The following is a 15,053-nucleotide window of genomic DNA, read 5'->3' on the forward strand; positions in this document are numbered from 1 at the left end:
AAGAGTTTATCTGTCCAGTAACACACCTAATCAGGTAAAAAGAAACGGCTGTGTTCAAAGGAACTTTTCAGGTAGTAAGCTCGTTTTCCCTGCTAAGGTCTTATTGCTCTGGGCCTCCCTGCACTCATCCTTAACTTCTAAACCCTGACGTGGAAATTATCTAGGGCTTTTCAAAAGCCTTCTGACTTTCTCCCATCACCAGCTGGGGCCCGGATGCAGGCACTGTGCCGGCCAAAGCATTGCAATTCACTTTCTATGATTCACTGCTTATCGTTAGGAGGACCTACAAGTTTTAAATTGATGGAGCCTCTTCAAGTCCCATGAATTATATATACATATGTACAACTAACAGTGGCACTCAATGATTTAAAGGTCTTTTCTAACCTAAACGATTCTATGATTCTATAGTATATGTGATGGTTAAAACACGATTATGGAGAATGATAACAAAAAAAAAAAGATAAAGAACTTCAGCAAAAATATGGGTAAACTCTGGCTTAAAACTGAGCATATCCTGGGTATTACATTGAGACAGCTGCTCCTGACTCTCTGGAGTCACTAAACCTATGCAGAAATGAAGCATGAACTGAAAAACTCCAGCAGAGATGTTCAAACAGCTCTGTCCTATCACCCTGTGCTCAGTGCTCCCATTCAGCATGTGAGGCAGCCTTGAAATACCAAAAAAATGGGGCTTCTGTCAAAATGAGGGACAAAATTGTTTGCTAGCTGTAACCCCCATCGCTAATTCATACTTGGTGAATCCTAGGATGTTATTCAGTATTCATTCTGTGCCACAGACCGCAGTTTCTGGGGGATCTGAGAGTGTCTGCCTAGTATAATCACTGGGGAGAAGCAGGGTGAGTCTCTGCAGCTGGTTTGTAATTACTGCTGATGCTGATGCTGTTTCACCTGATGGCTCCAGCTGCAGGGGGTGCCCCTGCGGCTCTGGCACTTTGTAGGGAGTGAGGCTGGGACAAGACTGTGGTGCCTGTGGGTCACTGGAAAAGGCATCCTCTGCTGAAATGAAGCAAAGCCCTGACTTCCTCAGGATCACAGCATGGGTCAGTGGTGGAACCAAGGCTGAGTGCTGGACCAGCAGGCTGTGACAGTAAGCTCCAGCAAGCAGCCCAAAATAGCTGTAGGGTATGTCCAAGGAACAAGGAGAGAATAGACTCCACCTCAAAGTCCTTAATTTCTTTTTTAAAAAATGTGTACCTATAAATGCTACACTTTTTAAATTACCCTTTTTGAATAATTTTGTTATATAGCGTCTCCTGTCTGGTTTTCTTCATTCATACTCAGTCTAAACATGAAAAAAAAAAGCTACCTTGGAGAACATTTCTTCCACAGAGCTTCTTCCATATCCCCTTCAGCTAGAATAAACCTGCTGGTGTGGCTGTGCCATGCAGCTCAGCATGGGATCTCTTCCACCGTGGCAGATGCCCCTCAGGCTAAGTCATGCTGTGGGGATTCAGTAGAAACAGCTCTCCTACCACAGCTGCTCAGTTGCCCCTTGTCTGCATGTCATCAGGAGCTCCCTGATGGCTGTGGAGTCTCTGTGTGCTTTTAAATTAGAGCTGCCCGTTTGCTTCCACTTTGCAAGGTGTTTGTCAGTCTGTCTTCCCCCTTGCCAGGCAGACAGTTATGACACTTTTCACTGTCAGAAGCAGAGTTCGATTTTAGACCTACAGAGACGAAGGGAAGCCATAAAGAAATCCCTACCATAATGCAGGGGGCTAAATGAATTCATGATGAATCCATAGCTATCTTCAGGTTAAATCAAAATAATAAAAGATAAATGAAAAAATGGGAATATTTAATTTGTCACTTTCAAAATTCAGTGCTTTAACCTTTCATTTTAGAATGACTATCCATTTCCAGAGGTACTTCAAGGTTATTTAAATAATACTTTTAAAGTGCAAAAAGGATTGAACCCAAATGTGCAGAAAAAAAAATTAATTTGTCAAAATATTTCCCAAGTAGTAATTTCAGGTTGACCTCAAGTCACTTTCCTCCATTAACAGCTGGATTTTAGGTTGACTGAAAAACAAGCTGGAACTCCACCATCATATGTTCACCACCATATCCACCACAGATATTGACACAAAAAGAAAGAAGATGTAGTAATTTGTCTGTTCTGTACAGCTGTGAAGCTTTAAGCCAGCTCGACTCTGCCTTTTGTATCTCTGTATCTCCTTCCATTGGATTCAACACTTGTAAGAAGAACTTGTGAAATATAAAGGATTGGTGAAATGTAGCAAAGCACCAGTAGGAAAGTGCAAAAATCGGTAAGTTCGGCCATGTGACCCAGTTCTACTCATTAGCATTTTTCCCACTTTTTTCCAAGATACATGATCAGACTTTGTTCTTTCAAATTTTGAAAGGACACCTGGCTCTGCGTATTTGCATTTGGTCAAGAGCATTTGGTGTTTTCACTTTTTTTTTTCAAATTTCCTTCAGCTGTTTAAAGAGCAGAAATATGATCAAGTAATGGGGGAACTCATGACATGGAACAATTGATGGAGGCATACTCAAGGTGAGCAACTTACACCTATTGGTCATGGTTGTCCCCATGGCTTCTGGGTGCTAGGCATGTTTATGAACTCCACTCTGTAAAACGTAACTCACTCCTCCTCTTCCAGCCAATATCTTGGCTTCTGCCTCATCTGTCCTTCCCTCTGTCTCTTGCAGAAAGCAGGAAAGACATGTAAGTTGAATGATGTGCTCATATTGCTCTTATTGAACACTTGTAATTCTGAATGCAAATGGCACTCTTTATACATGAACAGGACTAAATTCACTGGATAAATTATTCACAACAGATAATTCAACCTGCTCTCGTGGGAGAATGTAATGAATGTCTGATGATGTTAAAAAAAAAAAAAGCCACAACTAATTTTTCCAACCAGTGAAGTCAATGGCAAAACCTTTTACTGACTGGCCAGGTTTGTCTAGTTTAGAGAAAAAGAGACTAAGAGGTGACCTCATTGCTCTCCACAGCTTCCTGAGAAGGGGAAGTGGAGAGGAAGTGTTGAGCTCTTCTTCTTGGTATCCAGTGACAGGATGCGTGGGAATGATTCAAAGCTTTGCCAGGAGAGGTTCAGAAGGTTCAGACTTTAGAGGAAGGAGTTCTATATCAAAAGGGTGGTCAAACACGTGAACAGGCTTCCTAGAGAGGTGGTAGATGCTGTTAGTGAAGAGGATTTGGACAATGCCCCTAATAACATGCTTTAACTTTTGGTCAGCCCTGAAGTGGTCAGGCAGTTGGACTAGATAATTGTTAGAGGTCCCTTCCAACTGAATTGCTCTATTCTATTCTATTCTATTCTATTCTATTCTATTCTATTCTATTCTATTCTATTCTATTCCATTCCATTCCATTCCATTCCATTCCATTCCATTCCATTCCATTCCTATTCTGTTTGCACCTGAGATAGATTTGCAGCTAATGAGGATTAACAAATTTTGTGATCAGGGTGACACCAGCTGCCCTTGGACTACCGGCCATCATCACCATGGGCATGATTTGGGTGCCATGACTGTGCAGTGGATACAGGGTCTGGGAAAAGATTTGCGTATGGGCTCCCACCGCCCTTTCCCTCCACGGCAGGGGAGGCGAGTGGGGTGAGGGCTGGGCTGTGCCCCAGCTTGTACCACTGCTCCCCACTGGCCGTCGGCAGTGGGGACATGCGGCCTCGGGGCACTGGGGAGAAACAGGGACACAGGGATGGCGCGAGTCAGCCTGGTGAGGTGGGAGATGGGGAAGTAAGGGAGGGGGGTGAACTTGGCATCCTTTGCCTCTGCCCCCGGGGGTATTTACGTCCGGGTTCCGTCTGGGTGCCCCATGTTCCCACCCGTCTGTTCTTGCCGTGTGGTGCACTGGTACCTGCAGACTGTCACCACCCGCAGCCCCACCGGCCCCTTTTCCTCTCGGCGCTGCGGGTGCTTCGTTGCGCCGCAGAAGCGCACGGCCTCAGCCACGCAACGCCCGCGGTCCGGGGCGCGGAGCGACTGTGCCGGGAGGACACAGCGGCGATGCAAAACGCTCTCATAAATAAAAGCTGAGCCCTGCCCGCCCGGGCGCGGCAGCTTCCCAGGGCACCCGCGAGCCTGGCCGTGCGAGGGAGAGGCGGCGTGAGGCAGTGGGCAGGGGCCGCGTTATGTAAGGCCCGCGGGGCGGGCGGGGCGGGGGCGCTGCCGGCGGTGCTGCGGCGGCGCAGGTCGGCTCGGCTCGGCTCGGCTCGGAGCGGGCGGCGGCAGCCGACTGGATCGGGCCCGCGGCGGCGGAGGGAAAGCGGCTTATCCCCCTCCCTCCCTCCTCCCTGTTGCCATGGAGACGGGCGGGCGGCGGCGGCGGCGGCGGCGGGGCTGTCAGTGAGGGATCGCACCGCGCTCCGCGGCGGAGGGGAAGCCGCGGCGGCGGCAGCGGCAGACATGGACTCGCACTGCGACTGTGCCGAGCCCCCGGCCACCGAGCAGCCGTCGGGGAGGATTAACAAAACCGCCTTCAAGCTGTTCAGGAGGAGGAAGTCCGGGGGCACCATGCCGAGCATCTTCGGGGTGCGCAGCAGAGGCGGGGAGGGGAAGGGCGCCGGTAAGCCGGGGATGGTGCGGAGCCGGACGCACGACGGCTTGGCTGACGCCGTGCTGGAGAGCAACAAGAAGGAGGAACCGGTCGGCGGCGATCCGCAGGGTCGGGAGGCGCAGGAGCGGCCGGCCGGCAGCCTCGGCGGCCCCGCCGGCCCCGCCGGCAGCGCGGTGGCCAAGTCGCACAGCTTCTTCTCGCTGCTGAGGAAGAACGGCAGGCAGGCGGAGGGCGCGGAGCCCCGCGCTGGCGGCAGACAAAAGAAGGGGCTGAAGGGGATCTTCAGCAGCATGCGGTGGCACAAAAAGGACAAAAACGGCAAGGAGGAGAGGGGGGAAACCTCGGACATCCCGTCCGGCCTTATCATGCCGGGGTCCCTGACCGCCAGCCTGGAGTGCATCAAGGAGGAGACGCCGAAACCTTTGTCTGAGACCCCGAACGGCGCGGGAGACGCGGGGCCGGAGCCGCCGCGGGAGAAGCGCAGCGGCGAGGCGCCCGCCGAGGCTGAGGAGCCCGAAGCAGGCGGCGGGGAGCCCCGGGCCAGCAGCCCCCCGCACCGGGAGGAGCCGGCCCCCGCCGCCGCCGTGCGGCGACTCGAGGAGCTCAGCCGCGAGCGACCGGAGCCAGGCGCCGTAGAGGTTGGGACTGCGAAGGATGCGGCGATAACAGGTGAAATTCCAATAACGACTATCCCCCCTGTTGAACCTCACTGTGATAGCGGTCAAGAGACGGCAGCCGCCCCTGACCCTTCCTCTGTTGATCCACCCTCAGAGCAGTCGATTGATCGTATTTGTTTGATGTTTGCTGACGTGACTTCACTGAAAAGCTTTGACTCTCTTACAGGCTGCGGAGATATTATTGCGGACCACGAGGAGGATGTGGGCGGCGGGAGTGGCGTCTGCGAGAAGAGCACCCCCGTGGCCGGCAAGCTGGGTGCCGCCAAGAAGCACCCCACCATGGTGGCCTACCAGGGAGGAGGGGAGGAGATGGCCAGCCCGGAGCAGGTGGATGACACCTGCCTGCAGGAGTTCTGGGATATGCTGTCACAGAAAGACGAGACTCAGACAGAAGGAGGAGGAAGTGGAGGAGGGACAAAGAAGCCCGAGGAGCTGAAGGAAAACCGAGGTACCGAAGGGGCCCAGAATAGGGTGGTGGTGAAGCGTGGTGACCTCCACCAGATTGCCATACACGTCAACCACAAAGAGGAGCAGAAGGGGAGAGAGAAGGAGCAACACGAAGGCATCCCAAACAGTGACGAGGGCTACTGGGATTCCACCACCCCTGGTCCCGAGGAAGATGGTTCCACAAGCATCCAGAAGGAAACCATTCCCAGGGACAGCTACAGCGGGGATGCTCTCTACGACCTCTATGCCGAGCCGGATGAGAACCCACCAGTGGGGCCTACAAACGAAGAAGTCACCAGTGTGCCACGGTCCAAGCCCGTGTCGCCGATAACGACCACGAGCTCACTGAAAACACCCTCAAGCACAGCGAAGGACTCCAAGATACCCATCAGCATTAAACATCTCTCCTCGCATCCCACCAGCCATGGAGCAGATGCCGGTAACAGCCATCACGTGGCACACCATCACCTGGCCAAGAGCGAGATGCACAGAACAAAAATCCCTGTCTCTAAAGTACTGGTACGCCGGGTCAGTAACAGGGGCGTAGCAGGGACAGCAGTGAAAGCTGCCACATACCAGGACAGTGCCAAAAAGTAGTTGAGTAAGAGGTGGAGACAAAGACAGACAACAAGGTCAATATGTGAAAGTCTGCATAAGGGACCACAGATAATGAATCAGTTTTGCATCACCTGAAGAAAGGCACCTAAAAGGCTTCCTTCACTGTACTCCGTGGGCCTGCACTTCTGAATCTCTTCTTACTAGACTGTTTGGCTGAATATAAAAAGTCGACTTCTTTTTGAGCACTTTTTTTTACATTTGTATCTTTTTTCTGCAACACTAAACTCTGGGGAGGTTCATTTTTACACACCTTTCTGGATGTAGGACTTGGATTATGAGCCTAAATGACCATCCTTCCTCATGCAAAGCAGTATCATGAGTTCTTCAAAGGAACAAAGTTACAAAAAGGAGCAACATGAGAGGTTCTTCAATACACTTATCTTTTAATCATTTCTGGGGGAGGAGTGAAGGGTGGGTGCCTGGCTCTGAAAATGATGTTTGCTCTATGAGATGTTGGAAAAAAATGCCAAGCAAAAAGCAACCAACCTAACAGGTATTCTACCTGCTGTAGGAACGAGAGCACTGCTCAGCAGCAGACTTGATTGACTTGTGTGCAGGAGCTAACTAAGGAGTTAGGTGGACTTGTCTAACAGGAAAACATATTTTTGTTTGTCTGTCTCTCTGGTTGGTTTTGATCTGGTCTAATGTAAATGGGTAACAGAGACACCTGACATAGATTCAGATGTTTACATCAATACTTGTCAGATAATGCATACAATCAGGTTCAGGGAAACATTTTACTAAATGCCAATATATACACACTGTCCACATTTATACAATAACTTTCGCCATGTGTAAATATATACATGTTTTAGCAGATTTACTCAATGCTACAGATTTTTTATGGAAAAAAAAAAAAGTCACCCGTCCTTATTATCTAGAGTTTAAGCAAAAGTTAGTTTTTATAGGTAGATAATTTTACAGTTCTAAAATGATAGAACTTTGTGTAAGTACCTTAAATTAGAGCAAAACTCTGGTTTGTTTGGGCTCATGCATCCCCAGATAAGTAAGTCTGAAGTGCTGATTTTATCCTAGTGGCATATTCCATGGCTCAGAGCTGAGGTTCTGACAGCACTGCCACTGCAAACCTCTATTTTCAGGGGTTTAGACACAGTTGCTCTGGGCTTAAACCTTACGGAGAAGGAACCCAGCAAAGAAATGTGTTTTTTAAGTATTATTTTTTAAAATATATAAAATTAGTTTTTGACTATTTAAAGAAAGTTTGGGTTCTTGTTGCTTTTTATTTTCATTCTTAATAATGTCAGAATAATTTTACTGTAAGAGAGAGAAAGAAAATATGGTAAGCTAGTGGTGCATAAAATGGTCTGATGAGCTTGTATCTTATGAGAAATGTATTAATGGCCAGGACATTTTTAAATAGTGGCTACTGTACGTGGGCATTGGCAACATTTTAAAGAAATTTAATAGGGTTTTAATGTGCCTGAGGACATATTTTTATGATACACTGAAAAAGCTCCAAAATTCACTGAAGTTTAAAGGTAAATGTTATGTATTTACAAAATATTTTGATATACATATTTAATCATCAGACCACATTTAATATAAAATATATGCTCCAGTGTATCTAAAAAATAATATACATTTTAAAAATATACATGTCTATATTATGCAGAGAATCCTAAATTCACATCACTGAAGCTAATGGGTCTGATCTTACATAGCAGTTGTTTTTATTGTCGCTAAGATCAAAAGAAAAAAAGGAAAATAAATATACAGAATATACATTTGAAGGATATTAAGGTTATAGGCAAACCATAAAAAGCCAGGATATACCATAATAAGAATTGTATATATGTATATGTGTGGTTCATGGTTCACTGGGGAAATGACCTTAAAGTTACAAATTGGCATCTAGTCCTGAAGTTGCTGCAGGATTTAATACCGAGTTGCAACACGCCAGTGAAAGTGCTAGTTTTTCCTGACCAGTCCCTGTTTTCATGGTTTGAGAAAGAACCTTAATACACTTCAAGGAAGATTATTTTATATGCTTTCTTTCTTATGTGTATGTGTGTGGTTTCCTATCTGCCTCCCCACAGGGTCATGTTGTACATATGCATGTGTAGTCACACGCACCTCCTCCCAGGGTATGTGCACCATGCTCATGTGAGCACAGCCATGCGTGCCCGCTCCCACGCACAGGCTCAGGGGATCTGTCTCCAAACATGCTGGCGATGGTTTCCTTCGCCTGAGAAAGGGATTTGCATTTGGCCTGACTCTGCTTGTGCATTTTAGAAAGTTAAAGCTGAAATACCCTCAAAAGGATGTATGTACAGAACATGGAATATTATCCTGCTCCTCAGCCCTAATTCTAACATTCCTTTTTCTGTTCTTTTGTTTTTGCTCGACTGTAAGGGACACATCTTTCCTTGCATGACAACTCTGCAGAAAAATCCTGGTTCCCCATTTTGTTCTAAGGACAAATTGTGCTGAAAGATTCTATAGGGTACTGGAAGTTGAGAGGGAGGGAGGATGTGGGGGTAGTATCATAAAAATTGGAAGCAGTGAGTACAGGTAGTAGGAGTGGTGCATCTTTAAAACCACTGGGAGATACCAGCTGTCATCTGTACGGGACTTGTGTGTGGCAAATTATTCATCATATATGTTTTTTGTTCGCGTTGTGGCATGTCTGTATTGAGAAACCAATATGACACTAGACTAACTCCCTCTCACGTAACCATTAACACGAACCATCATTAAAATGCTTTGTCTTCTCTTCATTTTTCTCTCTCTCCTTTGTTTTCTGCCATGTTTTTCCTCCATCCTCTGCATGCTGGTGGGCGGCTTCCCCCACGGTGCTAACCCCTGGAGCGAGGAGCCCTGGGCTGGCAGTCGAGCGTGGGTGGGAGGGCAACCGCCCTGCCTGCCCATGCCAGGGGCTCCCCAGTCGCTCTCTCAAGCTTTCTGTTGCATACCCAGTGTAAGTACATTTTGCAAATCTCTTGGTGGTTTGTTTGGCTGCTTGCTATGTACATATTTTAAGGACAATCATATCCTTAAAAGGAAAACAGGAAAGTAGCTGGTAGTAGAGCGTCAGTATTTTGAATCATTGTGGCATACTGACGTTGATTCAGGGTAATGGTTATGTGAGAGTAAAGACAAAATTCAATGTTCAAATTAACTTTGTATTTATAAAATTCACTTTTGTCTTTAAGCCATCTATGTTCTTTATTTCAAAAGGTAATAGAAAATCTAATATTTACTAGGGCTTTCAATTTTCACACAAATATATTTGTATAACTCCACACAATGCCTAAAACAATCATGGGAAGGAGGTTCAAAGGCTTTCTTTAGACCTGTATTTAATTCCTGAAAGATCCCCGTAAAATACTGTGAGATGCCTAAGAACAAACAGTTAATGGCTTCCTGGATTTAAAGGCTGAGACAAAAAGAGGCAATAGTCCTGAGGCATTCTGTTGTGGCTTGCATTCTTATTTGTATTACCCTGTTCAAGCACATATTTTTCTTGGCTTTGGTAGGAATTGAGGTAGAAATGGTGTTCTGAGTCCCAAAGATCACACTCCCAATGCTGTCGTTGTTTTGATTTTCTTAAACAATGCTTTTTAAAATTTGTTTTATTTGTTATTTGGTGGTCTGAATGATGCTTTGTAATTAACAGCTGTATGCCGTTCATAAAGGATTTTATAGATCAGGACTCAGTATTTAGTTATGTGTACTATTTGCACTTTCAGGTCCCTACTGGTAAATTTTATATATTCCTAGAATTTTTCTATATATTGCATAGTGTTTTATAGCTAGCTACAGTGATTTCAGTGGTATACATTCCCCTCCTTTATATCAGCACAGAAGATTTCCCTTCGGTAGCATGAAGTGATGTTTTTGTGGACTTCTTTTGTCATGATAGGAGCTAAGTTTCTGTACTATATGTGTGGCCTGCAACAGACAGAAAAGGTCTTATTTTCCATGTAGTGCATATGCATTTTGCTCTTGCCAGTAATAGGACTCAACTACATATAATAGATTTCAGAAGAAATTCTATGACTAAAATAAGAAAAATCTATGTTCAGTCTTATTCCATCAATCACCAGCATTTTCTTCATCCACTGTGAATATTCTCACTACCGTCATTCCGGGTAGTAGAGGACTGAATTTTAAAAATTACATGCATAGATGTACACTATGAAAATTAATTCACTGATTATTTTTTAATGACTCTTACTAAATTATTTATCTAAGCTAAGTGAATATTGCACCAAAGTCTTAAAACATCTGTTACAGATGGCATTTTCAGTAAGATGCTATGAGTGCAGATGAGCCAAATTAACAGGCTTTGCTTAGCAAAGCAAAACCTTGTTGTTTCTTAAATTTTTAGTACTGACTGAGCTTGCAGATCAAAGGGAGCCATTGATTCTGCGGCATGGCCATGCACTGAGGTTTTTCTTTCCCTGTTCTAATGGACTGCTTTCCGAAAAGGCTTTTGAGCAAAATAATGGTACAAAAGAGACAGATCACAGTAACAATAGCCACTTACAAGACAGATGGTTATCCAACAGCCACAACGGGGGACTCCAGGCAAGGTGGCCTGAAAATGTGTTTTCATAGCTACTGATATGAAAGGCTGAGGCTTCTGTCATGGAAAAACAAATTGACACCAACTCAAAGACACTGCAGAAATGCGTCTTGGCAGAGTTTACACTTGACAGCTTCTGCAGGATTTGGTTTTGTGTTTTATTTTGGCTTTTCCTTTTTTTCCACCCCTTTGTTTATGCTCCCATTTTAATGACATAACCCCACGTGTCCGAGCAGAACTGCACAACAATTGACTCTTCTGAGATTCAGTGCTGAGAATACACTGTCAGCTGTCTTCAGTGGCCTGGGACTGGTTCCTGCTGAACATCCCTCCCTTCCATTGAGGGATGGGAGGGATGGGATGACAGGATTCTCTTGTCATGAGTCCACGTGCTGTTTGCTGTGAGCAGGAGGTATCTCAATCTGTCTTGCTGTTTGTGTTCAGGGGACAGTTTATTTTTAATTTGACTCACAGAATTTTTTTAGCTCATTAGTTCACATCTTGTCTTCCTTGTGAGCATCTCAGCTAGGAACAGTCAGCACTGAATTGGTGTTTCCTACGTCCATTTCATGTAGAGAGAAATAGAAGAACTTGTCATATGCAAAGGAATAATAGCTATACCTACTTGAGCCACATGGTGTGGGTCTTTATTCCTGCAAAAGCAGGTTGTTAAAGGTCTTCTTGCCTTAGAAGACTTTTCCATCCAAAACAGTGAATACTATTGCCTAGGACCCTTTTTTTCTTTTTTTCTTTCTATATCTCTCTTTCCCTTTCAGCCATACTGCAGTTGCTTGGGAAACTGAGATTTTTGATCTAGCCTTCCAGCACTAAAAAAGAGGAGCTGCTGTCAGTGTGTTCTTCAGGAGATCTTTGCTTCTACTTCTTGGTCTTGAAAAAAAATTAATTTCCCCTCAGAATAAGCTGCAAAAATATTTAAAATGGAGATCTCTGCTGTGTGATCTCATACACATGGGTGAGGATGTTGAGTGATATTTTGCATAGCATGGAATGCATCCCTCCACTTTCCTGTTGTGGACAATTTAGCAAATCTGTCAGGGAAGCATGTCACTCTTGTAGGAAAGCCCAGGAGCTGTTTGTTATGGAGTCTGTGCCCGGATTTTCTTTATCTTTGATAAGAACTGCTTTCCTTTTTCCTTTCTGTACATACTTAAATAAATAAAGCCAAAGTTGTAGTGGAGAGAGGAAAAGGTTATGTACCTCATAGGGTAAGGAGATTCAACTGCTAGTCTGAAAGGCTTCTTGTAGCAATGGCTAAAAGAAGAAGATTGCTTTATCTACTTTGACATCAGCTCCAAGCAATGGTCTGCAATAAAAGCTAAACCAGCAATGGCCACAAAGTTAGAAAACGGGCATTTGCCAACATGACAATCTCATTCCAAGGTCCAGTTCTGCTGTGGCAGAGCTTCCACTGACTCCAGTAAGAACTGGCAAAGGTCCTTAATCTCTTATCTTAAGGAAATAGGAAGTGTTTCTTAAATAAGTCTTCCTTTTTTCCCCCAAATATTAGCATTATTCAGGTGTTTGTGCAGTCTTTTATATTACTGTGGTAGTGTTTTCACTCATCTGAATGCAAAACATGTCTGTCCATTGTTTTTCCATCTTAACAAGCTGCACTCCTGCACATAATTCCAGTGCTCAGCGTGTTTAAATTACAGCTAACACAATCACTGGCTTCCTTAATTTAACTCTTGATGGCAAGAACAGGACCAGATCCTTTCCACAGTTCTAAACCTCCTGCTTATTTTGTTATTGTTTGTGGTTTTGATATGGTAACTAATGAAGCCTCCCTTTAACTATTTCACAGCCACATTTTTAATATATGTTGTTAGGGGGACCAGTATGTAGGGACTGAATGGTAAGATCTTTAACAGATTTTTATTATTTTGGATGATGTTGCATCAAAACAGTTGATAAATCGGTATCAGGTTGTTTCCATGGGCTTTTTATGCAGATGCATTGGGAGCTTTGAACATAATGTGCTCATAGAAGAAAATTGGCTAAATCTGCTTTGAATTAAGCCTGATCTTAAAATATTGGTTAATGGCAGCAGACAGGAAGGTGTGTCCTAACTCACCTGCACCTTGTGGACTGGGGGAGCAAGGCACCTCCAGTCACTGGGAGCATTTGCTGTCTGACCCTGCCATGTGGTCCCAGCAGAGAGGTGCAGGCTGTCACCATGTGCAGGTGTCAGCCCAATTGGACAACAACAGGAAAAGCCAGGGTAGTGGTACTGTGCTGGAGTGGGAGGGTTGATAGAGTGTCTGTGAGATGGAATGAAAGCAAGGGCTGAACTTCTTGTCCTTGTGGAAAAAGATATTTATACATATGCCTGTAAAATCTGTGTCCTTTTTTTCTTGCATTGGTGCTTGGATTGCTGTGTTACACTGGGTTAGGAGCTGGTGTGATTCTGCGTGTGCTGAAGCCAGTGCTCCTGCCGGTGGACTACAGTATGACTGCTTTCATCAATACCTGAGCAGTGCCCAGTGTTTTAGTTTCTAAAGACAGTTTCAGCACAGAAATGTCCACAAATCCTCTGTAGCCCAGCACTGATTCATGGCATCTCACTGCTCTTCCATCCTCATTTTTCCAGGAAGATGTGAAGACGCAAGCCCTAGGCAGGGTGGGGAGCTCTGACTGCACCCTTGCAGCCCAAGGACAAGTGGGGAGGGAGTGTGGCACACACAGTGCAGCAGCACTACCAGGTACTAGGCACGTGGCTTGATAAAAGCAACATTATCCTGCTTTTTGAAAGAGAGAGCAAGACTAAAGCTGTTCCTTTTTTTTTTTTTCTTTTTTAATTAAAGTAAATCCTCTGCCATGGGTGAAATTGTGACAGTTAGACAATATCTTATTCCACCAGTATTCTCTCTGAAATCAGTGGATCTGTTAGCAGTGTCAGTTGTTATTAAAGTTGAGTGAAAATTCCATAATTTGATCCCATCTGAATTTTCCTTGCTGTGTTAGTAGAATCTGCCTCAGAAAAGTTCTAGCGTTGAAGCTTGTGGTCCTGTTGAAATGGGGGATGAGGTATGAATGTGGTTGGTGGAAAATACAGATTCGATAAATCCAGTGTTTTATGACTTCAGTCTTTAATGACAGCCCAACTCTGCTTAAACATCATGGTATGCATGAGGAAATGGTAACAGGGACTGCTCCACACTGCATGGGACAAACCAATGCTCTTGGTGTTTCCTATGTGCTGAAAGAGACGTATGTGTCCTGTTAGAAGTCACTTAGCCTGTTTCTATAAGACGTGTTATAGCTGACAGATCACTGTTAATTACAATTTTCCCTCGTATTTTGTGTCAGCCACCCCCAGTAAGGTAGCATATGACCTATTCAAGGTAATGAGTGAGTAAAGCCAGAACTCTCCTCTCCTCTTATTTAAAAGGTTTGGTAATAATCTGGCTAGTCTGTGTGCACCAACTTTTTCTTAGTGAAAGCTCACAACATTCCGGGGGGGGTGTTTTTATAACAGAGACTGTTAGACACACTCTGCTCCTTTCCACTTCTACAAACTTTGATGAGTATGTGTCTCCTCGAATCACTGTATTCTTAATGTATTTACAACTTAACTGATAGCAATAGATGTCTTTCTTCCCTGGCAGTTCACAAGGATATACTAATCAGTGTTTATTATATTTTTAATTCTGTAAATATTTATTTTGGTACTCTGTGTATTTATTGGCACTGATTCTGGTGTTTGCTTATGTGTCATTGTAAATGTTGATGGTTTCAATAGTCTTGCTTCTAATGAATGTAAGGAACTCAGACTAACTGCACTTTTCTTCCATTCAAAAATCTTAACAGTGAAAAATATTCCCACTGTCATGTGTTATAATGAATACAGTTAATAAAACCGGTTGTCACTTTTCATTGATGAATGTGAAGGTTACTTTTTGATGTTTGAGCTAGAGATGGAGCCAATCTATTCAGTGCACTGGAAAATACTAGGCTTTTGAAAGCAAGACATTAGGAAATTATGTCACCAAAATACCATAAAAGAGAATATTTGGGCTCGTGTGCACTTTGATTTTTATATAAATATGCCTTTAGCAATTCTACTAAAAACATCATAGAATAACTAGACTAAATTTGTTACTTAAAGGGGGCTTTCAGAAATGAGAGTTTTGGTCTTCTGGTCTTCCATTTCATC

The 15,053-nt window shown here is 44.5% G+C and overlaps 2 protein-coding genes across 2 annotated transcripts; one reads left to right on the forward strand and one right to left on the reverse strand.

Moving 5' to 3' along the window:
- Window positions 1-2,921: 2,921 nt before the first annotated feature.
- Window positions 2,922-4,436, reverse strand: LOC116782504 (translation initiation factor IF-2-like). Its single transcript, XM_032679255.1, has 3 exons — window positions 4,266-4,436; window positions 3,821-4,110; window positions 2,922-3,169 (listed from the first exon to the last, which is right to left on the reverse strand). The coding sequence occupies exons 1-3, from the start codon at window positions 4,434-4,436 to the stop codon at window positions 3,079-3,081; spliced, it is 552 nt and encodes a 183-aa protein (XP_032535146.1). The 3' UTR covers window positions 2,922-3,078.
- Window positions 4,360-14,777, forward strand: AMER2 (APC membrane recruitment protein 2). Its single transcript, XM_032679973.1, has 2 exons — window positions 4,360-5,254; window positions 5,429-14,777. Exons 1-2 carry the CDS (start codon window positions 4,435-4,437, stop codon window positions 6,304-6,306), a joined length of 1,698 nt encoding a protein of 565 aa, XP_032535864.1. The 5' UTR covers window positions 4,360-4,434; the 3' UTR covers window positions 6,307-14,777.
- The last annotated feature ends 276 nt before the right edge of the window (window positions 14,778-15,053 follow it).

Source organism: Chiroxiphia lanceolata, chromosome 2, assembly GCF_009829145.1.
Source record: "Chiroxiphia lanceolata isolate bChiLan1 chromosome 2, bChiLan1.pri, whole genome shotgun sequence".
NCBI classification, from domain to species: domain Eukaryota; kingdom Metazoa; phylum Chordata; class Aves; order Passeriformes; family Pipridae; genus Chiroxiphia; species Chiroxiphia lanceolata.

What these genes read in the sequence shown, in the direction of transcription:
- AMER2 (XM_032679973.1), top strand. Translation starts at nt 4,435, where the DNA reads ATGGACTCGCACTGCGACTGTGCCGAGCCCCCGGCCACCGAGCAGCCG. An exon ending in GAAGGATGCGGCGATAACAG is followed by an intron (nt 5,255 to 5,428) that starts GTGAAATTCCAA and finishes ACTCTCTTACAG; the next exon opens with GCTGCGGAGATATTATTGCG.
- LOC116782504 (XM_032679255.1), bottom strand. Translation starts at nt 4,436, where the DNA reads ATGTCTGCCGCTGCCGCCGCCGCGGCTTCCCCTCCGCCGCGGAGCGCG. An exon ending in GCCGCCGCGGGCCCGATCCA is followed by an intron (nt 4,111 to 4,265) that starts GTCGGCTGCCGC and finishes TCGCACGGCCAG; the next exon opens with GCTCGCGGGTGCCCTGGGAA. An exon ending in CACCCAGACGGAACCCGGAC is followed by an intron (nt 3,170 to 3,820) that starts GTAAATACCCCC and finishes CCACCTCTCTAG; the next exon opens with GAAGCCTGTTCACGTGTTTG.